The 26,752-nt window shown below is 38.8% G+C and overlaps 4 protein-coding genes across 5 annotated transcripts in view; 3 read left to right on the forward strand and 1 right to left on the reverse strand.

The window, feature by feature from the left end:
* The first annotated feature begins 104 nt into the window (after positions 1–104).
* Positions 105–2,572, forward strand: LOC120421488 (probable ATP-dependent RNA helicase DDX10). The gene is made up of 2 exons (XM_039584706.2): positions 105–1,201; positions 1,261–2,572. Exons 1-2 carry the CDS (start codon positions 239–241, stop codon positions 2,500–2,502), a joined length of 2,205 nt encoding a protein of 734 aa, XP_039440640.1. The 5' UTR covers positions 105–238; the 3' UTR covers positions 2,503–2,572.
* LOC120421491 (oxygen-dependent coproporphyrinogen-III oxidase) lies at positions 2,485–3,956 on the reverse strand. The gene is made up of 3 exons (XM_039584710.2): positions 3,746–3,956; positions 2,716–3,688; positions 2,485–2,653 (listed from the first exon to the last, which is right to left on the reverse strand). The coding sequence occupies exons 1-3, from the start codon at positions 3,799–3,801 to the stop codon at positions 2,549–2,551; spliced, it is 1,134 nt and encodes a 377-aa protein (XP_039440644.1). The 5' UTR covers positions 3,802–3,956; the 3' UTR covers positions 2,485–2,548.
* A 4,620-nt stretch (positions 3,957–8,576) lies between these two features.
* Positions 8,577–10,219, forward strand: LOC120421516 (dephospho-CoA kinase domain-containing protein). Of its 2 annotated transcripts, none has more exons than XM_039584734.2 (4): positions 8,577–8,769; positions 8,878–8,999; positions 9,306–9,600; positions 9,657–10,219. In XM_039584734.2, exons 2-4 carry the CDS (start codon positions 8,888–8,890, stop codon positions 9,958–9,960), a joined length of 711 nt encoding a protein of 236 aa, XP_039440668.1. In that variant the 5' UTR covers positions 8,577–8,769; positions 8,878–8,887; the 3' UTR covers positions 9,961–10,219. The 2 variants fall into 2 exon arrangements, with proteins under 2 accessions (XP_039440668.1, XP_052565720.1); XM_052709760.1 differs by having other exon boundaries at positions 8,578–8,769; positions 8,827–8,999.
* A 5,387-nt stretch (positions 10,220–15,606) lies between these two features.
* LOC120421484 (transforming growth factor-beta-induced protein ig-h3) overlaps positions 15,607–26,752 on the forward strand; it is a 28,783-nt gene continuing 17,637 nt past the window's right edge. The window contains exons 1-3 of the mRNA XM_039584703.1: positions 15,607–15,870; positions 16,708–16,805; positions 23,550–23,790. Coding sequence (XP_039440637.1) covers positions 15,803–15,870; positions 16,708–16,805; positions 23,550–23,790 — 407 coding nt within the window. The 5' untranslated portion in view covers positions 15,607–15,802. The remainder of the gene's footprint in view (positions 15,871–16,707; positions 16,806–23,549; positions 23,791–26,752) is intronic.

Genomic DNA, 26,752 nt, shown 5'->3' on the forward strand with positions numbered 1-26,752 from the left:
GTCGGCAGCATAACACGCATAAAACAGCTGATTGGCAGTGTTGCCAGATTTACACTGCGATGCGTTGTCAGCACACTTTTCTGCTCGGGCTGCACAGTTCGGCTGTCAAAATCGGAATGTTTTGATCGCGCGTGTTGCCGTCGCAAACTTCACGTGTTTCTACCGCGAGTGACAACATTCACTTTTGTAGCAGGTTCCCGTTGGTTTTCTCCGCTTTTCGTGTGTAATTTGTGTGAAAATGGCCAAATTCAAGGAGAAAGTCAAGCGCCCCTTTAAAGGTAAACCTTCTAAGGGTGAGAAACCGAACGGTAAAGTCGGTAAACCGAAGCAGAAGCCAAAGCCGGATCGGTTCAAGTTTTCGGTAAAGGACGAGGAAGCTGAGATCACCCGGCTTAGCGAGCTGTACTCCACTGCGAAGGTTGACGAGACCAGCAAGTTTGGCGATTTTCCCCTATCGAAGAAGACCGTACAGGGGTTGGCCCAGGGACAGTACCGCGTTCCGACGGCCATTCAGCGGCAATCGATCCTGCCGGCGCTCCAGGGGAAAGACATCCTTGCGGCGGCCAAAACGGGCAGCGGAAAAACGCTGGCCTTCCTCATTCCCGTGTTTGAGAAGCTGTACACGAATCGATGGACACGGTTGGACGGACTGGGCGCGCTGATCATCACTCCGACCCGGGAGTTGGCGTTGCAGATATTCGAAACGGTTGCCAAGATCGGCAAAAATCACGACTTTACAACCGGACTCATCATCGGTGGCCAGAACCTAAAGTTCGAGAAGAGTCGGTTGCATCAGCTGAACATAATCATCTGCACTCCGGGTCGGTTGCTGCAGCACATGGACACGAACCCACTGTTCGACTGCACCAACCTGAAGGTGCTTGTCCTCGACGAAGCGGACCGCTGCCTGGACATGGGATTCCAGACGGCCATGAATGCCATCATCGAAAACCTGCCAACGACGCGACAAACGTTGCTTTTCTCGGCTACGCAAACCAAATCCGTCAAAGACCTGGCGCGGCTCAACCTCACCGATCCCGTGTACATTGCGCCCCACGAGAAGGAAGAGTACACGACCCCGAGCCGGCTGCAGCAAAACTACGTTACGGTTGAGTTGAGCGAGAAGCTGACGATGTTGTGGTCCTTCCTGAAGTCCCACTCGAAGCAGAAGATAATCGTATTCTTTGCGACCTGCAAACAGGTGAGTTGTTTGCGAATCTTCCAAAAATCGCATCGATCTTAATCCCTTCCCTCTTTCAGGTCCGCTACCACTACGAGATATTCCGCAAGCTGCGGCCGAGCATCCTGCTGCTGCCACTGTACGGTGGCATGAACCAGGAGAAGCGCAACAAAATCTACGCCGAGTTTTGCTCGCGCAGCAACGTGTGCCTGATGGCGACGGACGTGGCCTCGCGCGGCCTCGACTTCCCCAAGGTGAACTGGGTGGTGCAGCTAGACTGTCCGGAGGACGCGACGCAGTACATCCACCGGGCGGGACGAACGGCCCGGCTGAACACGGCCGGCGAGAGTTTGCTGGTGCTGCTGCCGCAGGAAGAGGAGGGCGTGGTGGCGATGCTAGGCCGGACCAAGGTGCCGATCAACAAGATCAACGTCGATCCGAAGCAGCTGTTTTCGCCGCTGGTCAAGATTCAGTCGTTTTTGGCGCAATCTCCGGAGCTAAAGGACACGGCCAAGCGAGCGTTCGTGGCGTACGTCAAGTCGGTGGCACTGATGAAGGACAAGAGTGTGTTCGATGTGTCCAAGCTGGATCTGGACGCGTTCGCCAAGTCGCTGGGATTGCTGGTGACGCCGCGGGTGAGGTTCCTCGCACGGAAGGGCGGTGACAAGGCGAAGAATGTCAAGACGGATGTTAAGGTAACGGTGGACGATGGGGATGATGGGGAGGACGGCAGCGATGATGAGTTGTTTACGGTGAAGAAGAAGAACGCCAACGACGTTGACCTGGACAGTATCGAGGAAAGTTCCGAAGAGGTTCCGGTGGAGAAAAAAGAGTCGAAGAAGAAGCTCACAAAGGTGAAACTGCTGAAGAAGGCACTGGTGACGAATAAAAAGATCGTGTTTGACGACGGTGGCAATACGGTGGAGGAAGTCGTTCAAGAGGAGGCGTATGATATCGAGAAGGCACGTGCGCAGTTGCGGGCCGCGGATGCGGAAGACAAGGAACGGTACAAGAACCTGCAGAAGGCGAAGCGAATCGCGAAGAAGGAAAAGCTCAAGCGTAAGACCGAGGAAGACGAGGAAGAGCAGGAGGAAGTGGATGAGTTTGCAAGTGACGATGATCACAGCGTTGATTTGAACTGGCTGCCAGATCCGGACAAGGTGTACGGTAATGGTGCCGGGGAGGAGGAGGAGGAAAGGCAAGTAGACGACAAGCCGGTGGTAAGTAAGAAGAAACCATCCAAGAAGCGCAAGATTGCGGAAACGCTTAGTGATATAACACTGACCGAGGCAGAACAGATTGCGTTGAACTTCTTGAAGTAAACTTTAATTGCAGGTTTGTATAAAAAAAATCAACAGGAATAAATGCTTATTGTTTCTGAGGCATCTGTAACCACTCTTTCGGGTTTTTCAGTACGTGTGTAATCTCACTCTCCTTGCTGTCCGCTGGGGGCAGGTTCATGTATTCCCATTTCTGAAAAAGCAAGAATATTTGTAGTTGATCCAACTCGACTTGAGATTTAAAAATAAACTTACCGCCGTCAGTGGCAGCGACATCAGGATACTTTCGTAGCGTGCACCGGGCGTGTACAGACCAAACTTGGTTCCGCGATCGTAGATCAGGTTGAACTCGACGTACCGTCCCCTTCGCAGCAGTTGCCACTGGCGTTCGCGGTCTCCGTAGGCTTCGTTCTTGTGTTTCTTCACCAGCGGCAGATACGACGGGATGACGGAGTGGGCGCACGACGAAACGAAGTTGAACGCGCTCTCCTGGTCGGGCTCGTCAAGGTCATCGAAGAAGATACCTCCGACTCCGCGGCACTCGTTGCGATGGGGAATGAAGAAGTACTTGTCGCACCAGGCCTTGAACTTGGGATAGTACGAGCTGTCGTGCTCGTCGCAGGCTTCCTTCAACGTCCGGTGGAAGTGGATCGCGTCCTCTTCGTTCAGGTAGTATGGCGTCAAGTCGGTTCCACCTCCGAACCACCACTGCTTAGTACCCTGCGAGTCGGTCACCTCAAAGTAGCGGTAGTTGAAGTGAATCGTTGGCACCATCGGATTCCGCGGATGAATGACGGCACTAACGCCGGCAGCAAAGAACGGCAACTCTCCGTCCGCCAGCTGTTTCCCCCGCGATCTCATCTGTTGGATCGCTCCCTTCGGTAGATTCCCGTGCACCACGGAAATGTTCACCCCGGCCTTTTCAAACACGTCCCCATCCTGAAGCACACACGTGATTCCACCCCCACCCTCACTACGTTCCCACCGGTCAACGGTAAACTTCTTGCCAAAGTTCTCCTCCCCCTCGAGCGCGTTGCAAAAGTCCGCCTGAATCTTCATGATCAACAGCTCCATCTGAGCCTTCATGTCCTTGGATGCCAGCACTTCCTTCGGCGTAATCGGTTCCGCCATGAACCGCCTCCCGTAACCGGCCGCCATTTGAACCTCGCCCCGCTGATGCAAGTATGTCGCAATGGTGCCCCCGGCGGCCACGCCAATACCTACAACGCTGATAAAAGAAACAAGTTATCTCTAATTACGGGCATGACTAGTACTTTCGACTCACCTCCAAATTCGCCGACCGCGGCCATCGGCGACCGTACGAAAAACTCGCGAGAACATCTCCAGTTAAAAACTACTACAAACTTTGTTGATTAAGCTAAATAACAAAATAGTTAACTTGTTGTGTTTCTTGCTTGAACTTGTGTGAATGAATGTGGACGTGACAGAGCGCACGCATTTACGCTGGAAGTTGACCGACGAGTGTGGGGCGAAACTTTATGCAACCCCGACAGCATGTAAACATGGATCCACCCAGAACCTGAAGGCAAAGGTGGGAGAGATCATGCATGCATGTGTGTGCGCGTTCAGTTTGTCAGACGAGGGATGCTTGGATTGAAATGAAAGGCCGCTGGTATGATAAACTTTTTTGTCCCTTATACTTATATTAATTATATGAAACTACTTACTTTTCCTGTCATTGTTGAACGACAAAACAGCCTACTTTTCCCTACCGAAATTAACAGAATTGAATAGTAACGCTTTTGAAAACAAATGCTGAAAAGTTCTACTTTTCAGCACTGAAATGGATCTTATTTGTGCAACAAAATAATATTAAAATGCCTAGTTAAATGCCCCATATGCATTTTCATCACTGTTGAGTCACAGAGTAACTTTGTGGTTGAGTCATACAGTATGTAAAAAAAGTATTTACACCCCTTGGGCACTATGCACATTTTGTGATGAAACATGTAAAAAATTTAAAGTTTGACAGGAACCTAGTACTACGTTTTGTTCAAAAACTCATGCCAAACATTTTGCTACAAAAAGCTCATGAAAAGATGATTTCTATAAAAAGTTATATAACAAATACTATTACGAAAATAAAAAAGGTGCAAAAAAAGTATGTACACCTTTCGAAAAATTAACATAAATAATGTTATTTGTTGACAAATCACCATAAATCCAGTCTCCCAACTCCAAATAGGCATCCTTGACTGATTAAAAAAAGAATTTGGATTGAATATAAAGTTTACTAACTACTTAGTATAAAAGTTTATATAACTCTGGAAATTCTATATAAAACTTATCTAAACTTAATTTTGCAAACTTTTAATTCAACTAAACGTCAATATATTACCATATAATTGCTAAATAAACATTTTGGAGTGGGTATAACACCGTTTTGGGGGTATTTGTATCGATAGAATAGATTTTTTGTTGGAATTTCGTACCAACCCGGAATTACGTCGTAGGAAAATCCACCGGCATCCGAAACGGTCCACGATTCACAAGTCAACCTATGTGGAATCGGAAAGGGCATAGAATTTCCGATCTTTTGATACCCAAACATCTAGGTTTTCTTTAAAACCTACGTTTTTAAATACCTGGGCAAAAAGTAAGTTTGATCCACGAGAACAAAAATTACGAAATTCCATACATTTTTGGCAGGTTGCTCAAACGAAACCATAACAACGTTTTTGCTTAGGTATTTAAAAACGTAGGTTTTTAAGAAAACCTAGATGTTTGGGTATCAAAAGATCGGAAATTTTATGCCCTTTCCGATTTCACATAGGTAGACTTGTGAATCGTGGACCGGTTCGGATGCCGGCGGATTTGCCTACGACGTAATTCCGGGTTGGTACGAAATTCCAACGAAAAATCTATTCTATCGATACAAATACCCCCAAAACGGTGTTATACCCACTCCAAAATGTTTATTTAGCAATTCTATGGTAATATATTGACATTTAGTTGAATTAAAAGTTTGCAAAATTAAGTTTAGATAAGTTTTATATAGAATTTCCAGAGTTATATAAACTTTTACACTAAGTAGTTAGTAAACTTTATATTCAATCCAAATTCTTTTTTTAATCAGTCAAGGATGCCTATTTGGAGTTGGGAGACTGGATTTATGGTGGTTTGTCGACAAATAACATTATTTATGTTAATTTTTCGAAAGGTGTACAAACTTTTTTTGCACCTTTTTTATTTTTGTAATAGTATTTGTTATATAACTTTTTGTAGAAATCATCTTTTCATGAGCTTTTTGTAGCAAAATGTTTGGCATGAGTTTCTGAACAAAACGTAGTACTAGGTTCCTGTCAAACTTTAAATTTTTTACTTGTTTCATCACAAAATGTGCATAGTGCCCAAGGGGTGTAAATACTTTTTTTACATACTGTAGATGCAGTTTGGTTCAAAATCGTGTGATATTTCAGAAAATCCAAAAATATCCAGTTCTTTGTTCTAGAAATCTGGAGGAAATCCAGATAAAGCCTAATTGAAGTGATTTTAGTATATTGTTTCCATTTTGAGACCTAAATTTAAAAGGATATCTAGCTTGCATATCGTAATAATTTGTGACAGCGATAATGATTAAATCAATCTTTTTGTTTTGAAATGTTTAACAGTTTGTACACTGCCCCTGAATGCATAAATGTCCCATATGTATTTTCATCACTTTTGAATTATTGATGCAGTTAAGGTCAAAACCGTGAGCTCTTTCGGAAAAGCCTAAAACCACAGGGAACAGATGTATATCATTGAACAAACAGCATTGAAAAACGTGTGTAAAAATTCAAAAGAGCAACGTATTTTTTTAGTTTGCACACAAATTAGAGCCTAGATGTACATCTGTTCTCTGTGCTAAAACATCCAATACTTTGTTCTAGAAATCAGGGGGAAATCCAGTTTTTTCTCGAAAACTTTACACGTAGCTTTATGTGTGGAAAAAACTTTTTTTTTGCATATTTCTTTGCTTGCTGTTTTTTTGCATATGGGACATTTATGCGAACATGTGCAGAACATTTTTTTTTCATAAAATTATTTGTGCAGAACATACTATGCAAATAAAATTCAGAGCTGTCATTTGCCAATACATGTTTTATCCTGTAGACAAATTAATTTGACGAGGTTACTGACCCAACTTTTCACGGGGTTAATATTTCAAACAAATAATGATTTTTCAACAATGCACTTAATCATCTGAAAATATTTTATGTATAATATATAATATATGATTATAAAAGCACGACACAAAAAACAATTTTATTGGGGGGAGGTGTCCACGTGCTTCCATCCCGCCAGTTCATATGTATAGCCTTAGTGTTGTGATCACTGTATTTGATATTTTGTGAACCACACCGTATGCTGTACTCGACAGATATGGACTGGTTCCCGGCCGGGCTGATGGGTCTCGCAGCTGGCTAGTTGAACGTACCTGTTAGAACATCAAATCATGATGTTTTATCCTTTTGTTTCCTTAGTAACAGGAGAATAGTTAGTTCTGCGGTTGAAAGGAAACAAACACGAGGGTACAAAGGGATAAGCTCCCCCCGGATGGGGCTAAATTGTGGAACGCTCCCAGTGAGTTTTACTGAGCTGCTTTGGACATTTTAGGTTATAGTAGTGTGAAAATAGTTAATGCTCGGTATTAATTCACTGGGAGGTCGTGTGCAAATTCCCGTGCTTGTGAAGTTCTTTGCAGATACAAACCACTTTAAAAGTATGCCTCGCGGCCTGCTTTGATCTTTTGCTTATTCTATCCGCTTTCTACCCCCAATGTGTCCTGCACGGAGAACCTGGGGTAGCTTATGGTTGACCTGGGGAGCTCGAGGAATTATGCCGTAGGTGGCTCGTATAGTCTTACTCACCTATCCTCGCGGCAAGGTCTTCCGTAGGTCTACACCCGAACATGCGACGTGGGACTGCATGAATCTTCAGCTGCTGCCGGAAGGGTGTATTCCGAAATTACCGAATTACCGAATAACGACACAAAAAACAATTTTATTTTTCGAGATAACACACTTCTTTACGATTTTGTGTCGTTTTGGTCTATGTCTAACAGTTCTGAGGTTCAACAATAATTTAAATCTTTAAATTGCCTGCATTTTTGTGAACTTTGATTAAAATGTTTTGTAGAATCAGCCTGTACGAGGTTTGAATCAACAAAATTTTTGTTGAATATAATCAACAAAAAAATTGCGTTGAAACAAACCTTGATTTTCTCAATTCCACAAAATTCTTTTGTTGTTTTGAAAGAGCTGCTTTGACGTTTAGCGTTGGGTCAACAAAAATCATGATATATTTAATATTGAATGGATTGTAAAGTGTTTTATTTTTACGAAAATCCAGGTGAAGGTATTAAATGCTATGATAAAGGTGACAATCTTAAAAAACACTAAAACTAAAAATTGCATTGCGAGCATTTTAGAGTTAATTAAAATATTAAAATTCAAATTACAATATTTACTATTGCTGTAATAAAAACTATGCAAAATGTGCGTAAAGATGAACATGATGGCAGTAGCTGAAACCTGCCCGTGTGGATCAATCGGACCGCGCACTGGACTCACAATCCAGAGGTCGCCGGTTCGAATCCCGCGGCGGGCGCTCTAAAATTCTATGTGTAAATATGGGTATTCGGCGCCGTCGCTCCGTGCCATACTTTCATACACTTAAGAGCCCAGGGCGGCGAAGTCCTTGTAGATAAAAAGGAAGACACTAGTGGTTGGTACTAGCAATGGTGGCCGACAGCTATAAAAAGTCAACTTCGTTTCAGTAGCTGAAACAGTTAACAATAAAATCTAGAGTTTTTTTTGAATAGGTCCTATAAACATAACTGGAGTTTTTTTTAAGGTCTAATAAAACAAATTTTCTGTTTTTGATTTTTGCCGGTTTCAAGAACACCCAAAAAGCAAAAACTGGAAATTTGGTTTATTGAACCTTTAAAAAAAACTCCAGGTATGTACTCTGAAAAATATGTGCGACGGTCTAAAACAAAATAATTTAATGTACCAACAAATTTCAGCTGAGAATACGAACACGCCCCGTCTCTTTAAAAATCAGCTGTCAAACCGCTACACTGCTGTTGGCTGTCACACAGACGACAGCTGCAGAAGGAAAATATTTTTATGCTAGCTCGTCTACAGGCATTACATGCGATATTTCGATTAGGTGAAGGAGGAAAAAATCGAGTCCTTTGATTTGTGTGTTAATTTGATCGCGTTTAGATTGGATTTTTAACGTTGATTGATTACAGTGCAGTTACTTTAGTTGGAAGATATCAGTTTTGTGTGTAGTGTGAAAGTGGGTTGAATTTTGCCTGTAGTGATTTCACGTGGATCATAAATAAATTCATTGTAGAACCGCCGCCCACATTGTAATATCATTTAATCAAAAGTAATTCAATTCAAGGATTTTTAGCATGTTTCTTGTCGGATTAACCGGAGGCATTGCCACGGGCAAGAGTACCGTCTCAAAAGTGTTCAAACAGAATGGAATCCCTGTTATCGACACCGATGCAATTGCTAGGCTTGGTAAGTAACAAAAACTTGCATACTTAGTTAGTGAGATTAGCAGCTTTGTCGCGGGCACGTATGACGATAAAAGAAGCTTCTTCTTGTCACTCATTCAGCTCACGCATTGATTAGAGGTGTGAAAACTAAATCATTTTTGCTAATCAATCCAAGCCAGTGATATAACTGTTGAATTTGAGACGTTTAAATATGCCGTCACAGTAACAAAATGAATGAACTCGTACTAACTCAACGCATCATTGCATAACACTTTTCAAGTGTTTAACTAAACAAGAGATGATAATGTTTGATTCGATTCTCTTCCAGTCGTGGAACCGGGCAAACCAGCATGGCATAAAATTAAGGCCGCCTTTGGCGATGGTGTATTTCACGCCGACAGCGGCGAGCTGAACCGAGAGGCACTGGGCAAGCTAATCTTCGACAGCCTGGAGAAGCGTACCATTCTCAACGAAATTACCCACCCGGAGATCCATCGTGTCGTCTACAAGGAGGTCATCAAGTGCTTCTTCCTGGGCCATAACTTTGTTGTGCTCGATCTTCCACTGCTGTTCGAGACTGGCATCATGCTTAGCTATATTCACAAAATCATTACGGTTACATGGTAAGCATTATTAAACTTCTCAAATTCGAACGTTTACACGATCTCCCCTCCAACAGCGAAGAAGACATTCAGCTCACCCGACTGATGGATCGGAACCATTTGTCGGAAGCCGACGCCAAGAAGCGCATCAAGCTGCAAATGCCGCTGGAGCAGAAATGTGGCCAGTCTCACTTTGTGATTGAAAATTCAGGTACCCTCCAGGACACGGAGGAGCAAACGCTGAAGATTCTCGGCGTGCTGCAGGACAGCAACCAGCACTGGAAGATCCGGGGCGTCATATTCGCGACGGCTGCGATTCTGTTCTCCAGCATAGCGTGGATTCTGAACTACAAGTACAAGTTTCTCTCCAGCAGCAACTGATAGCTGGGCGGGCGGCAACTGTGACGTGACGTGTAGGTCGATATCGCCAGTAACTAGACTTAGGGCACATTGAAAATTCCATTGGTACGAGTAGATTGATCCTGTGAGCTGTATGTATAAAATAGTGTCATGTGCATTTTTACTTTCGGTGTTTGTGTACAGTGGAATTTTGACAACCATAAACCAGATTTGACTCGGATAAATAGCATAGAACAATAGAAAATTTGGAAATAACCCATGTATGTTTTCTTTTCGGTTCCGAATTTCCCAATTAATTTTTAGAAGGTCACTCCTGAGACTAGTTGTTGCTGAGCTTGCCAGTGTGTTGTTTTCCTTCTTAGCTTGGAAAGACTTCTTCTATCTTAGAACAACTTTGGGTGGAACTATGCAAAATTACTTGAACTATTTAAAATTACATCATGCTTTAGTATTCGGTCGCCCTGCTTGAGAAAATCATCTTTGGTTCTGGATCAGGCGAACTAAACTTAAAAATGATATTGCCATAACAAAGAAAACTGTCTCAAGCCAACCCTTGATTTCTTAGCAGATTGCGGACAATTTTCTCTGAATCGGCTATAATAAAAAATCAAAATCGTCAAAAAATGTCATGGGACCACTTTGCCGACAAATTTCAAATGAAAAGGCCACGTGGTTTTTGCACGAGCCCAAAATCGAGATACCCCATCTGAGATTTAAACGTAGAAAGTTGTGTTTTGCCTGAATCAGAATCTGTATAAATCAAAATATTCTATTAGCACTGGAACGCCCAACGCATGTCCAACTTACACGGACGCCCAAGCCTCCCAAAAAAGGTGGAACGGTAACTTCAACTCGCTGGTTCTCGGGCATTACTCAACCAATCGGGACGATTCTTGTTTCCAGTGATTTGTAAGAATGTCTAGATGATTCTAAAACTTTGCAAAAATTAATTTGATCAAATCTGTAATTTTTGCGACCGAAAACATCGTTCCACCTTTTTTCAAAACGACTGCCTCCACGGAATTTTTGGAGATTTTTTTTACAAGCGAAAAAAAAGTTGGAACGATGTTTTTGGTCGCAAAAATTACAGATTTGATCAAATTAAGTTCTGCAAAGTTCTAGGATCATCTAGACATTCTAACAAATCGCTGGAAATAAGAATCATCTTGATTGGTTGAGTTATGCCCGAGAACCAGCGAGTTAAAATTACCGTTCCAACTTTTTTAGAGCCTTGGGCGTTGGAATGTTAGTGAAACCTCGGGTAAAACCTGAGTTTTTTTATTTTAGGATTTTAGATTTAGATGGATCGATCTTTAAAAACAATATTTCTAACAAAAGATTTGTAGAGAAAATTCTTACATTGAAAACACTTTTTGAACTTTGTAAACCCATTTTGATTGTGAGAAAAATATTTAATTTCAAAGAATTCTCGATTCAATTTAAAAAAAGGTCCTATCTGCACAGGAAACCTTTGTCTCATAGGTAATTTTGAAAATTTAATCTGGAAATCATTTTTATGCAAATTTCGGTTGACCTTGATCCTCTGGGACCATGCATGTCACTCAAAAATCAGCCTAAATATGGTCTTAGTCGCTTCTCTCTGATATGGTTGTGTTAAAATAATTAGAATATCTTTTGACAATCCAACCGGATTTACAAAGATCAAAAGGGGTTTTAAAGGCAAGATTTTTTTTTCTACAAATTATGATATTTTTTTAAAGATCGATCAATCTATAAGGCCAGCTCAATTAAAAATCCGTACAAAAAATCAAAAAGCTAAAATATAAAAAAAACGGATTTTTTCCCGATATAACATTTTGATTTATATGAATCCTGATTCAGGCCTTGGAAAAACAACTTTCTACATATAAATCTCCGATGGGGTATCTCCGTTTGTTATATTTTGCTCCAGCCACGCCGTGGCCCTCCCCTTTCCCCCTCGTGGACAAAAAAAAGGTTCTATAAGCTAGTCAACAGGTTAATAAACTCTAGAAATGTTCTTTCTGTGTTAAATATTTTACCAAAGAAAAGGGAAATAATTTAATAATAAATTATTTTTGCTGACGTTTAATTGACAGTTAATGGCGTCATCCACAAAGTACGTCACGCTCTACGGGGGAGGGGGGGGGGGTGTTGTCGCATGTGTGACAAGGAGGAGAGGGGGGGGGGGTTACTATTTCTTGAATACTGAAAATTCAGTCTTAAAATATAGCTAAAAAAAGTTTAATATTTGATAAACTTTACTCATAAATCAAACACGATTCAAGGTTATTAACACGGAGAAAAAAGAGTTCCCAAAATCGCGAACAAGCGTTCATGAAAATGGGAACCACGAACAAAGTGTTCAAATCTCATGGTACGATTTTGAAAAACGTACCATGGCATTTGAACACTTTGTTCGTGGTTCCCATTTTCATGAACGCTTGTTTACGATTTTGGGGACTCTTTTTTCTCCGTGAAGAAACAGAGTTTTTGATAATAGATTTAATATGCCTAAATCATCAGATTTTCTAAAAAATATGGAGATTTCTGTCACTACAACATTAAAAACTTTTCCAGATAAAACTCCGAGTTTTAAAATAATAATTTTTATAAATCATGCTAAAACTGCACAAAAACCAAGATGGTGGGGAGGGGGGTCCAGCTAAACGTGACGTACCTTTCGAGGGGGGTCAGAGCCAGCGTGACGAAGTGTGACATAGGAGGGAGGGGGGTTTAGCATTGGTCGATTTTAGCGTGTCATACTTTATGGATGACGCCACACGCAATAAATTAATTCTAGTTCGATTTTTTTTTTGTATCAAAAATGTATCTTTTAATGTACAAAAAAATACAAAAAAACATGGACCCTTTCAAAAAGACTTCCGATTTGTATTCGAAAAATTATAAATTACACTATTTCACCTCTGAGTGATAACGGATTACGGTAAGCCACAGACAAACGGTTCAAATAAATACGCAAAAATTCTAGTTTAGATTACCTATTGGTTGAGTGGTTTATCTCAAAATAAAGATTCAATTCGTCAGATTTTATTTTTAATTTGATGTTATTCCTAACTCTTCTTCAGCTACTTTTTTTTTCTTAAAAATTGAAGCATGTTCCTACGTTTCAATAATTAGTCCATTTTCAATGCTTTTAACTTTGGGCAAGTTTTGTCACACTTTTTCTTGACATTTGAAGCTCATATTCAGCACAGATTTGATGATTTGAGATGAATTTTATTGGCTCACTTTTTTTCTGGGGGTTCCCTAGCCGAATTAATTAGACCCATATTTTTTTGTTTGGCCATTAGGGTGACCTACGCCGTGTTAGGGTGGTCTGAAAAATTGCCATTTTCGTCGATTTTCGCAAAAATCACTTTTTTCGAAAAATCACAACTCCTCGCCATTTCAACCGATTTCAATTATCTTATACGCAAATGAAAGGTGATAAGTGTGCTTTTCAAATAAAAATAATAAGAAGTTTCAAAAATCTAGCCTAACATATGAAAAATGCCGTTTTGAAGGTGTATGGACCAACGAGCCTATGCCTGAAAATATTTTTATCGGATTCCCCGGACATTTTTACGTAACATTACTAAAAAATTTGACAGTTTGACAGTCCGCTTTGCACATGGCAAAAGTTTAAACTTAAATCCGTGCTTAAATTGTCTTCTACTCACTTAAATTACGACATATCTCAATGAAATTTTCAGGAGTGATTGGAATTCATCTTTGTAAAGGATTTACCAAATATTCGGAATTATGAAATATTGAGATTTTCTACATGTATGTAACCCATTAATGAACTCCTCCCATTTTTTTGTATGTTACGTAAAAATGTCCGGGGAATCTGATAAAAGTATTTCCAGACATAGGCTCTTTGGTCCAGACACCGTCAAAACGGCATTTTAAAGTTTCATACGCCCTTTTCATATGTTAGGCTATGTTTTTGAAACTTCTCACTATTTTTCTTTAAAAGGCCAAACTTATCACCTTTCATTTGCGTATAAGATAATTGAAATCGGATGAAAAAAAAAAAAAAAACGGGTCTAATTATTTCGGCCAGGGAACCCTCAGAAAAAAATTCAGTCTGATCCGAGCACTTGTTTTTTCCATGCTGTTTTCGTAGGGAATTGCTGCATATTTTTTAGTTTTTTTCTTCTAAAACTTATAATGTTAAAGTTTTCCTCCTTTTCTATCTATTTTTCTAAAGAGTCCAAAAATATCATATTCTTTTACACGCAGAAAAGAAGGCATATTTGAATCAACAAAACGTTTTGTTGATTTGAAAATCATTATTTTTGTTGAATCAACGCTAAACGTCAAAGCAGCTTTTTCTAAACAACAAAAGACTTTTGTGGAATTGAAAAAATCAAGGTTTGTTTCAACGCAAAATCGGCGTTGATTATATTCAACAAAAAATTTGTTGATTCAAACCTCGTACAGGCTGATTCTACAAAACATTTTTCTGTGTGTATGAAATTTTCTCAATTTTTTCAGGTTGGTTAAAAAATGGCAAGTTTTGTGTGGGGATTTTTTTTATTTAGAACTCAACAAAATGAAAATTTGGGTATCTAGGAGAAAATTCCTACAATAGTATGATATATTCATATAGTTCAAATTATTTGCTGGTACTACTCGTTTAATGTTTTTTTTTTTTGTCAAACTTATGTAGTCTTTTTGAAATACTTTTTAAATGTTAGATTTTATTTCTATTGAACAGATTTTTTCTAAGTTTTTTTTTTTTTCTAATTTCGACATGCCAACATTTATGTACTGTGAATTTTCATTATAAAAGCGCATCATTTGATTTGATGGAATGTTTTTTACTTCAGTCTCTTAAATATAACTAAAAATTGCAGAGCGGATTCGCTAATTCGAATGGAACTGCATTCGAATGACTGAATCCAAATTCGGTAATTGGAACGACTGACAGCTGTCAAAAGCATGAACCAAGTGTTTGGAAATTGTCGAACAATGATGTTGAAACTTCAACATGAGTTTGACAACTGGTTTTGATGGTTGAGTGCTTTTTAATTAGAGTACGTTCGAACTAGCTAGCATTCGAATTAGCGGACATTCGAAGTAGCAAAATTCTGGAAGTTGTGACTATTTAGAGACAATCTTACATACTTTGGTCTCAGAGACATGATTTTAATCAACAGCTATTTTTTTATCGAATAATACCGAGTTAGCCCGGCTTGACTGTACTTTCTTCGGAACCTAAATGATGACCGAGCGGGCGATCAGCGCACCCGCCCAAGAATATCAACTCCAGTCCAAGCGTGAAGATCAGCGAAAGGAAAAAGCTCAAACAAACCGGCCTGCCTGCCTGCCTCAAAACCATATGACGAAGTTGGTGTGGCTGCGACTGCGAGTGTTGGTGATCTTCTAGAAACATTCACCACACGTTTGTTGTTGTTGTGCCTTTTTTATGAAAATGTGTGTTATTATTGTTATTTTTTCTTCTTTATTGTATATGCCCGGACAAAAATACAGCTATCGAGAAATTAAAAGTGAGAGTGTGTGCGTGCAACATGGAGTTAAACTTTTCAAAGTGCCATGGTAACCTTCACAGTAACTTCACAGAAAGTTTAACTCCATGTTGCATACACTCTCACTTTTAATTTCTCGATACAAACCCTGTGCAGACGAGCCAAATGTTATAAATACATCCGCCGAACCGGAGCTGCTCATCAGTTGCAGTTCAAGTCTCGGCGGATCAAGATCGATCGTGGGCAGCGTAGCATAGTTTCGGACGTTTGAATAGTGTGTTGTGCCCTACAGTGTGATTAGTGGTGGAAAGTGAAGAAGAAGGAGGAGTGTGATATTTCCAAGAAGTGAAATTCCACCACCCACAAAACCACTTGGGAGAGCGAGGATGAAAAGCTTTCGTCCGATTTCGCTAGTGCTTTTAGTGACGATCCTCGGCTCAGCGAGATGTTTCGAGTAATTAATTCGCTAGTTTCGGTTTTATTACACGCAGTGCACCTGACTTACTAATCTCCATCTCGATCATCTTAATCGCCTGCAGTAGACGGCAATTGGATTGGATAATAAATAATTGCGACTCGCAACGATGGCGCTAATTTGTATATATCCCGAGCTCACGGGCAACAGACAATAGTGTAGAGTGCTTTGGGCTAGACGATTACTAACAACACTGCTGTTAATTGAAAGAGCTTAGTACAGGATGTGAACGCTAAGTAACACGTGTCGCTTTTAAATATAGTTTAAATTTAGCAACGGTTTCGATTGAAATCGCATTTTAGTCATTTTCAACGTTATTGTTTAGGAAATAGTTTCATATTGCATGAGTAATTCTTAGAATGTGAAGTTATTCTAACCCCAAGTTGACACGCTTACCGTTATCACAAGTTTTGCCAATTGGCACTTGTGTGGAGAGCTCGTAACTCGTATTTGCGTTTATTATCCAATCTTTGAATTGCCCTTGTCGCGTTGATTCGTGCATCATTATGTTATTAAAATATAAATCAAATGCCTCACACTACTCTCACCCGGCATCATACCAACCATTCCTAAACTTGCTTACGATGACCAACAAAAATGCAGCTTGTTCGACGACGAGGACGCCCTCAGACTAACCCATCAGTTCGATGAAGACTTTGGAAATTGGCGAAAAAACTTCCAAAAACTTAAAGAATCATCATCATCATCATCGCACAACATTGGTGGTCTGCTGGAAGTCGGCGGTGGCGGCGTCGGCGGTAGTAGCTTTGGCTTTAGTTGGCCTTTTAGTAACGATCGTGATGAACCGAATTCCAGGCAGCCGGCGGAGTTTCCGTTCGGAGCCCTGGACGGCAGCGAGGATGAGCAGCCCGGGCTGAGGGTTGTCGGCCTGGACAGGGATCGCGAGTCGCTAGGTGAGTTTAAAGTTAAAACAAGTATTTTTAAATCTTCCTTCAAGTGTCTCCATTACAACGTTAAAATATAGATTTGTCGATTTGACGGTTAACAAGACCTTGCGCAAATTTTGAACTAAGGACCCTCTCTTGTTTTGTGTTGTGCCTCTATAATTTTTTTTTGTGATTTTTATACAGACATACTTAAACATTTTAAACAATGGTTACAATAAGTCACAATTGACAAAAATTTAAAAAAGAATGATGATCCGATGTTTAAAATAAAATAATTAGTGAAAATTAAGGTTTCTGATAATTCGTCTTTTTACTTATTAATAGAGGCGCATGGCCATTGGCCATTCACACATATTTTTTTTTAAATTGTTGTTGAGTAATTCTTAAGAATTGCAATTATCTCTTTATGTCAAAAGAAGCTATTTTTATCATTTTTTCCATACAATTTCTTAGGTTGGTCATACAGAATAGGCATTTCAATTTACGAAACTCTATATCTTGAGAATGGAATTCTGATCGATTTGGTGTCTTAAGCAAAATTGTAGGGTTATTGTTAGGACTGTTCAGAAAATAGGTATACAGGAAAATAGAATCACCGATTTTTTTTATTTGATTCCCAAAACAGGTATTTTAAAATTTGCGATTTTAAATACAGTCCAGACTCGATTATTCGAAGGCTTGCCAAAATTTCACTTCGGATAATGAATAATTCGGATAAGCGAATCACAAATTATTTTTCTTCATTGGGTTTCCTATGCAGATAGGACCTTTTGAAAGTTTAATCTAGATTTTAGATTGCATTCCCTTGTGTTTACCAACATTGTTAACGTGTTCAAGTTTGTTTAAGAATATTTTCAATTTTTGTGAAATTCCGTTGTACAGCGCCGCAAATATTTTTTTTTCGACGAAAAAAAAAAATCGTGAAAAAATAAAAAAGTTAAAAACGGTTTCAACATTTGAACGGAAATAGTAGTTTATGCAACAAGTTGCAAAAAGAGGATTTTTTCAGCACGAGTCGTACATTTATCCAACGAGGTTCACCGAGTTGGATAAATACGCCGAGTGCTGAAAAAATTAAGTTTTGCAACGAGTTCCATACAACATTTTTTGCAATTTCGAAAAACACCCATTGAGTGAAATTTTAAGTCAAATTTTCATGTATTTTGTCAATAAATCGTTTAAATTAAAAAAAATGTTGAAAAGTGTTACTTTTCAAAACAAGTGCTGAAAAGTTCAACTTTTCAGCACCCATTTCAGTGCTGAAAAGTAGAACTTTTCAGCATTTATTTTAAAAAGTGTTGCTATTCGATTCTGTTATTTTTGGTACAGAAAAGTAGGCTATTTCGTCGTTCAAGAATGACAGGAAAAGTAAGTAGTTTCACGACGGAATTGCAAAATAGTAGTTTATGCAACAAGTTGCAAAAAGAGGATTTTTTCAGCACGAGTCGTACATTTATCCAACGAGGTTCACCGAGTTGGATAAATACGACGAGTGCTGAAAAAATCAAGTTTTGCAACGAGTTCCATACAACATTTTTTGCAATTTCGAAAAACAACCATTGAGTGAAATTTTAAGATGAATTTTCATGTATTTTGTCAATAAATCGTTTAAATAAAAAAAAATATTGAAAAGTGTTACTTTTCGAAACAAGTGCTGAAAAGTTCAACTTTTCAGCACCCATTTCAGTGCTGAAAAGTAGAACTTTTCAGCATTTATTTTGAAAAGTGTTGCTATTCGATTCTGTTATTTTTGGTACAGAAAAGTAGGCTATTTCGTCGTTCAAGAATGACAGGAAAAGTAAGTAGTTTCACGACGGAATTGCAAAAAAGTTTTTTTTAATGCATTATACACCTGTCCAGTTGTTTTGCAATCATAAGTTTAAAAAAATTTAAGTATTGACGAAAATTTTATTTTTGTGAGAAAAAAGATTTTGCGGTGCTTATAACATTGTAATTTCATAAAAGTTCAAAATATTTTTAAACAAGCCCAAACAAGCTAAGGGAACGCTCTTTTGTTACGTAACGCAGTTGGGGGAGAGGGGGGTAGGAGTAAAGACCCTAAATAGGGAGACTGGTCTAAGTTTGCAAAATCGATCTGGCAACGTATGTTTTGAGCTTGGCAACACTGATAAGTTTTGCTGGACGTAAAGGCAAATGCTCGTTTGGATACGTCAAACTCGTGTCTGTTTGGGTACGTCAAATTCACTTCGACCTGTCTCCCTATTTAGGATCTGTAGGTAGAAGGCCGTGTTACGCTCCATACAAAATTTTTAAAATTTGTATGGAAATTTTGTTACAAGGGGGGGGGGGGAGGGGGTCTAAAATCCGATTTTTTGCGTTACGTAATAAAAGAACGCTCCCTAAATATGATTATCAATGCAGAGAAGGGTGTTTAGATTGTTTTGAGTTGATTAGACTTATATTTCCATTGAAATTTTCCAGTTTTAAGAAAACATATTTTTTCGCCCCCTGATTTTTCGAACCAATTTTGAAGGGGGCGACATGAACTTTGAAAAATATTTGCAACGGCCTTTGTTAAAAAAATGGTACACATCAATCAATCAAGAAAGTACATAAAACATCATTTATCCTACGATATCTTCCATACATAGAATAGAAAACAGCAGCTTCAAAGTATGTATTTCCTACTTTTACCGGCTCACCATTCAAGAACATTCACCTGTTCTCACCTTGAACGCAAGTGCAATTATCTGCACACCCCATCAAACAACATTCAATGTGAACGCAAACCGCCTGGCAAACGATCGTCAAAGCTCGCCGCGTCGTCGCGCCAGCAGAAAGCTCTCTCATCGTTTTGCTATTAGACGCATCATTATGCTATTATATGCACACGCCGGCGCAAATACATAAAAGCAAAAAGGTTTTGGTTCGTTTTGCTTTTACCTTTTTCCTCGCACATTGTTTATGGCTTCCACTTTCTTCGCAAACAAACTCGAGTTGAGTCATGGTCTTTACAACGGCAAGTTCGTCCTACGACCACCCAGATAGTAAATGGTGCAAGTAAAAGCACTTTCAGTTGCTGATGATTCACGTTCAGTTAAACTGGAGCTTTCCAGAAATTTCTAGTGCAATGAATGCAGATGCTCTCTGGAGCGAACTTATTTGAGTTATTTCCCTGCTGGTGTTTAAAAGTTGCTTCATCGACATATTTTTACTTTACTTATCGTCGCTCATGTGCTATTTTGTGACAACGATCGTTTTGGTCGAAAAAGAGATAATGATGATTTTTTCTTCAATTCAGCAAACCGGACATGATGCTTAAACCTGAATTCGCAATTGATTAGTAAATTTCACAACCTTTAAAGGATGGAAAGCGGGGTGTTTCAATTAGTAAATTTTATAGACTTCAAAGGATGGGAAGTGGTGTAATATACTTATTTTAATATGATGAAATTATCATCGGAAATTTTGATCTAAGGGGTCCCCCGAGCAAAAATTTACAGCCAAAAAAATCACTCAAAGTAAAAGTGTCTATTTAATATGTTAAACTGCCTTACCCAAAGCGTTCTTAGTCTCAGGTGGTAGTCCCAGATGCCCCCTACAAGGTGCAGAACGAACCGAGTTGATATCTGGATGGAACACTTTTTTATTGGAGTTTGAAAATTATGCTATTTTTTCACTAAAATAACAATAACTCCCTTTAGATTCAACCAATTTGGATGCTTCTCCCTGCATTTTGTTGCATTTTTAAGCCCTTCAGATGCATTTTGAATTCTGAAATTAAATTTAATTTTGTCTATTCTCCCGTTGACTTAGAGTGCTCATATTTTGGTCAGATGCTAGTTTTATATGTATAAACAACCCCTGAAAATTTCAGGCAGATTGGTGAGGTCCAAACGACGTCCCATACAAAGGGGTATGGGTCGATTAAACTATTGATTTAAGCTTATTTTAGTTTGTATGGGAATCTGTGCACACCTGTGATACGTAGTACATTTTTAACTACCGAAAAACACTGATACGAGCACATTTTAAAAACATAGCTGAATATACTTACAGATCAAATGTGTTTGCTGATCTCTAGACCGACGAGCTTACAGTTGAAAATTTGTTTCTATATCCAAAAATTGTGAAACTTCATTAGACACATTCCGGCGTTGCAACGTAAAGAAATTGTTCACTTTTTTCGAAATATGTCTCGTATGATATCAAAATCAGTCCCAAATTTAAAAATTATTACAGATTCGGATTGGAAATTGAATTTTCTACAAGTAGTGACTATGGTAAACTAATTTTATAAGTCGAGCTTTTCTTTGCCACATCGATTACTCCGTGACGTTGCAACGAAGTGAGAAATAGCGCAATGTCGACCATTTTTGGTTTCATACAAATTAATAAGTCATGTTTTGGTGATTATAAACATTTCTAATTGTTAATCTAACTGAGATTGATGATTGGACCAATAAAACAACGAATAAATAATAAAAATGTTTGACCTATCAGCCAAAAAAGTTTTTGTAGCTGGAGAATTTGTCATTAACAGATTTCTGAGATGATAACCGAATGTATATTGAAAGAACATAAAGCACCATGCGTCTCCACCAACATGTACTAGGAACATATTTCGATGGGGAAGCGTGGTACTGTTGGATATTCAACATTTTTGATCATGTTACGTAAAACATCCTGAAAAAAAAAAAACTAAATTCAGCTGTGAGCTCTTTTCTTTTGTCCCCAGACCTTCAACTCAGCATACAAAGTTTTTATTTTTACTTAGGGAGACAAGAAAAATTTAAAATTTTGGAAAATCTTAAGAGAAACTCCCTGGCTTGATTCTTTAGATAAAAATGAGTAACTATGTCAAATTTGAGCCAAATCGGTTAGCGTTTGAGGGTCGCTATTGGTTGTTGAAGTTTGTATGGGGAAAATCGAAATTTGCCCTTGACCGTGAAATTTCGTAAATACCGTGAAATGCCGCGAAATTTTATTAACTAATTAACCAATTGTCCCTAAGTGTATTTGAACATCGAGTTTTTTTTATTCATGCAATCCACAAGAATTTTAACAGGTATTTTGAAACTCATTTTCGAAAATATTGTTTATTACAATGTTTTACGAAAAGTTCCAGCGAAATAAGCTTTGGTTGTAACAATTTGACGTTCAAAGCATGTTTTTTTACCTTTCACAAAAAAATGTGAACGGACGATTTTCAAAACTGCAAAAAAAGAAACTGCAGAGGAGTTTTGCTATTTATTTTGGAATCTCTGTAAAAAGGAAATTTTGTAGAGAAATAAAGTTGTTTATGTTTTTAGAAATTGTTTTAAGCACTTTGCAACACTTTCTAATTTTGTGGACTCGTCGCTTGTGTGCGATCTTGTGACACGTCCTATCTTTTTACAGCAGACGCGTCACAATATAACACACAAGCGACGAAATGGTAAACAAAACTTTTTCAAATGAAATTTTGGCTAAATACTCCAATTTCACTATTCCTGAAACCCATTTGAAAACAAAATGTACTATCTCTTATTCTACTAATTGTACTTTTGGTGGATTTATCGAGAAGTTGTGATTATTTTTAATTTGCCATTCTTGATGCGATGGTGGCTTACTTTTATTTTTGTTATATTTATACCTACTTAGTTTGTAGAGGAGTCACGACGCAAAATTCGACCTTCAGAATCGCTCTTTCTTGGTTTTAAAGATATTTTAGAAAATTTGGGATTGGGATAAATCGTAAATTTCTTTTGTAAAGCGGTGTATGCACATCGGAAGGAACCGGTCAAGAAAAATTTCAAATGGGCAGCAGCGGCAGCGAAAGCAAGCCAGAGAGGGTGATCTCCATACTAGCATTAAAAAGTTTGCAAAATTTCACGAATTTGAGCTCACATTTTTTTTACTGTTCCAAAATACTTTGTGTCAGGGGATAATATTTGTATCTTAAACAACTGCTTACTTTTTCGATAACTTTCCTGTACACAATTACTCTTAAATGACACAATTTTGCGTTAATTTTAAGCAAATTTTTGAGTGCAGTGAATTTTTTTTTTGCGAAAATCGTTTAAAAACTTATTTGTTACCAACTTAATCGCCAAACAAAAAAACTTCAGAATATTTTGGCCAAGGAACTCCCATGCCAAATTTCAGCCAAATCTGAGCACTTTTGATCTGGTTCGTACTGGTTACGTGGAATTGCTGATTATTATATTCTTAGATCATCACAAAAGTTCCACGCCAAAACGTATCCAGGTTTTTAAGCGAAGATGGCGTTCGAATGTTGAACGTCCGAAATGTCAAAATCGCGCAAGAGCACCAACATTAGAAAAAAATGCGGCTGTCATGCCATGGCACACTTTTTTCGTAATGTTGGTACCACTGCGTGATTTTGACATTTCGGGCGTTCACCATTAGAACGCCATTTTCGCTTAAAAAGCTGGTATCCGCTGGTATGGCGTATAAAATTGATATTTTAAGTTGGCTTTCACCCTACACAACAAAAAATCCGATGGTAAAATCGCTTAAAATCGCTAAAATAGTTAATTTCTGGCAGCAATATATTTATTTGAAAATATTCAATAAAGATGAACCCAGCAAAGTTTCACGACACCAATCTTGTTGATGAGCTCACAATAGAGTTATCTAAGCCCGAGCTCACGCACACTAGCACCCCATTTGTTTTGCTGGCGGGTACAAAATTTAACCTCACTTTTTTTCGTGTACGTACACGCAATACATGCGCACGTAGATAACTCTATTACTAACTCGAATCCATTTCTCTTTCAATTGCAGAGTCTGACTCCGCGTCACTGCCCGGCGAATCGTACGGGGGTGGTGCATCGCAGAGTGGCAATCCCGAGCGGCCATTGATCCGACCCAACAAGAGTCCGTTCCCGGGGCTCGATGCCGGCTCGCTGTTCCAGAGTCACTTCAATAACTTCTTCAACGGGCCGGAAACGAGCTTCTTCGGCGGTGGCGGTTTGCCCGGCTTTGGCTTCTTCGACGTCAACGCCAACAGACCTTGGTGGAAAGGGTAAGTTGCGGCTCTATACTCAAGAAGGCAGGTACTTTTGCTTAAGTAGCAGCACATGGCAGCAGGTGTTGTGAGGTGGTTGATGTTTTGGTAGAGTAACTCTGCAAAACCTGCCAGGTTCACGCTCAAGCGTTTGACTCTTTAGGGTTGCTATTATAAATGTTTTGCTTTTCCAAACAAGTGACTTTGGAAAGTAACGCAAGTGAAACTTTCCTTCATTTGAATATAAGCGACAGCGACAAGAGCACACATGTTTGACAAATATGCCACTTTTTGCTGGCCGGAACGTGTCTCTCGGTGAGGTTCTTTCAGTAAATATTTAGTTCATAAACCGCGGTCTGCCAGCCACATCCACATCGTTTGTATTTAGACTGGATGAAGACGGACAGACTGCGAACTCAACATTCAATTCAATTTGCTAAACGTGATAGTGGTCAGCGTGCAATGTGCAAACAGAATAGCGTTGGAGCTCGGAACGAAAAAAAATGTCGCCATTTGCGCCAAGTTTATATTATTGTGTGCCGGCGAGCGCGTTTTGGAGGGTGACGTGGATCATTCTCGCAATTGGGTGTAATTTGCCGTTCTTGATGCGATGGTGGCTTACTTTTATTTTTGTTATATACCTACTTAGTTTGTAGAGGAGTCACGACGCACAATTCGACCTTCAGAATCGCTCTTTCCAAATACTTGTGGTTTGTCGAAAATTGGACCAAACCCAAACAAATAACGCAGCTCTAAAACCGATGGTCTTGCATGTAGATCTAAGCAAAAGCTCCAGATGAATTTGGTCCTCGAAGTTACTGCATTCGGCAGAATAAATTGTTGAGTGACATGCCAATCTTACAGTTGAATTAAAGGCCTATTTTACTAAAAAAATATTTATATTTAATATATTTTCAATGTTTTGTATATTACCCAACTAATTATCCTTAAAATCAATTTTCAACGTTCATATTTACATTTTCAACCAAATTCAATCAAATTGTTTTACTTCAGCAATTCTTCACATTTTCTTTCGTTTCGTAAATCGACTTTCCATCGCAGTTTATTTTTTTTAAACTTTATCCATCGATTCCATATTTAAAAAAAAATTATTGGGTTTTCCCTACAAGTCTCCATAAAAATTTGTGGGTCATAAAAAAGCGCTAAGAAGAAAAATGGAAAACCAGTATCTTGGAAGGGATTTTCTGATCGATTTGGTGTCTTCGGAAAAGTTGCATTGCACTGCTAAACAGTCAAGGATGACTATTTGTGGTTGGAACACTCGAGTGATGGTGATTTATCAACAAATAACTTTATTTTTGTTTATATTTCGAAAGGTGTACAAACTTTTTTGACAATATTGTTGCATTTTTTAAGTAATGCTACTTTTTTTATATAAAGCACCTTTTCGTGAGCTTTCTATGTCCAACAGTTCAGCTGGGTTTTCTGAACAAAACATAGTACTTGGTTTTTGTCAAACCTTAAATTTTTCGCATGTTTCATCACTAGATGTGTGTTTTGCCTTCCTCACCTCTATGAGGAAAGGCTATAAATTCACTCGAAAATGAACTTTTTTATTCGACCTCGTTGACCCACCTGCACGTATACCTATCGACTTAGAATCAAATTCTGAACAAATGTCAGTGCGTGTGTCTGGATGTGAGTTCTTACACCGAAAAATATGCAAACGATTATCTCCCGGCTGACCGAACCGATTTGGGTAGTTTTTGTCTCATTCGATCCGTCTTGGATTTCCACAAGACCCTAGTTAATATTATGAAGTTTTGAAAAGTACTTCAAAAGTTATGCTAAAAAAACGATTTTAGCTAAACTTTGGAATATTGTAAAATGGGTGGTTTTTGTAAGAAAACCTGTCATGCTCCATTTTTAGAAAGGTATCCAGGTTTTTAAGCGAAGATGGCGTTCAAATGATGAACGTCCGAAATGTCAAAATCGCGCAAGAGCACCAACATAAGAAAAAAAATGCGGCTGTCATGCCATGGCACACTTTTTTCGTAATGTTGGTACCACTGCGTGATTTTGACATTTCGGGCGTTCACCATGCGAACGCCATTTTCGCTTAAAAAGCTGGATTCAAAAGACCTTTCCAGCGCGTCCAAAACGTTGAAGATCTGATAACCTTATCAAAGGTTATATAACCACTTAAGTGTTTTTTATACACTTTGTAGAGGCTGGATCTCACATATTTGATTTTTTTTTTGTACAAGTTAAATTGACTAAAAGTGTAAAACTTCAAAACTTTGACAGCTATGGATATTGAAGGAGCCATCACACTACCGCAAACAAACAAACTCGCAATTTTTCGTGTTTGACAGTTTGCCAAACTCGCAAACTTGTTTGCGGTAAACTCGCAAACAAGGCAAAATGCACGCAGGCTGACGTTTGTACAAACAAATCCAGGCAAACAAACATTGCAGGAATACTGGCAAACTGTATAAAAGTGCGAATTTGTTTGTTTGTTTGCCATAGTGTAATAGCTCCTTGAGACGATCTTCTATCAGAAATAGAGACATTTACCCTATGTTCTGATCAAAACAAATCAACCAAATTTTTTTTGAAGGAGTTTAAGACATTATTTTGTCCATAACTTGAAAATTACAAAACTTGAAAACTTGAAAATGTATGGGATGATTTATGGTTTTTGTATGCATCAAAGTGTTTAGTTTTGATTGTAGAGAGCATCTGCAAAAAAAAATCAGATTTTTTCGGTTTCAAAAATATTAAATTTTCTACATTAAACTTTTTTCAGGATGTCTTTTAATTTGTTGAATACAGCCATAAAAAAATAAGAATTTTGTGATTAAAAAATATAAATTTTCTTCGCAAAACTACGTGTTTTCATAGAAAATCCTCTATTTTTCGAATGTTGATCACGTTGATTCTAGGAAGTAACACAACTCTAAAATCACGTTGTATAACTTTAAGATGAGCATTATGCTTAACGATATCTCTAAACTCA

The sequence above is a fragment of the Culex pipiens genome, chromosome 3, assembly GCF_016801865.2.
Source record: "Culex pipiens pallens isolate TS chromosome 3, TS_CPP_V2, whole genome shotgun sequence".
Classification (NCBI taxonomy): domain Eukaryota; kingdom Metazoa; phylum Arthropoda; class Insecta; order Diptera; family Culicidae; genus Culex; species Culex pipiens.

Bases quoted from the DNA above. Each gene is read 5' to 3' on its own strand.
- LOC120421488 (XM_039584706.2), top strand. From the start codon at position 239: ATGGCCAAATTCAAGGAGAAAGTCAAGCGCCCCTTTAAAGGTAAACCT. The intron at 1,202-1,260 runs GTGAGTTGTTTG...TCCCTCTTTCAG, and splicing joins TCTTTGCGACCTGCAAACAG to GTCCGCTACCACTACGAGAT.
- LOC120421491 (XM_039584710.2), bottom strand. From the start codon at position 3,801: ATGTTCTCGCGAGTTTTTCGTACGGTCGCCGATGGCCGCGGTCGGCGA. The intron at 3,689-3,745 runs GTGAGTCGAAAG...TTCTTTTATCAG, and splicing joins CGCGGTCGGCGAATTTGGAG to CGTTGTAGGTATTGGCGTGG. The intron at 2,654-2,715 runs GTAAGTTTATTT...TTGCTTTTTCAG, and splicing joins TGTCGCTGCCACTGACGGCG to AAATGGGAATACATGAACCT.
- LOC120421516 (XM_039584734.2), top strand. From the start codon at position 8,888: ATGTTTCTTGTCGGATTAACCGGAGGCATTGCCACGGGCAAGAGTACC. The intron at 9,000-9,305 runs GTAAGTAACAAA...ATTCTCTTCCAG, and splicing joins CGATGCAATTGCTAGGCTTG to TCGTGGAACCGGGCAAACCA. The intron at 9,601-9,656 runs GTAAGCATTATT...CCCCTCCAACAG, and splicing joins AAAATCATTACGGTTACATG to CGAAGAAGACATTCAGCTCA.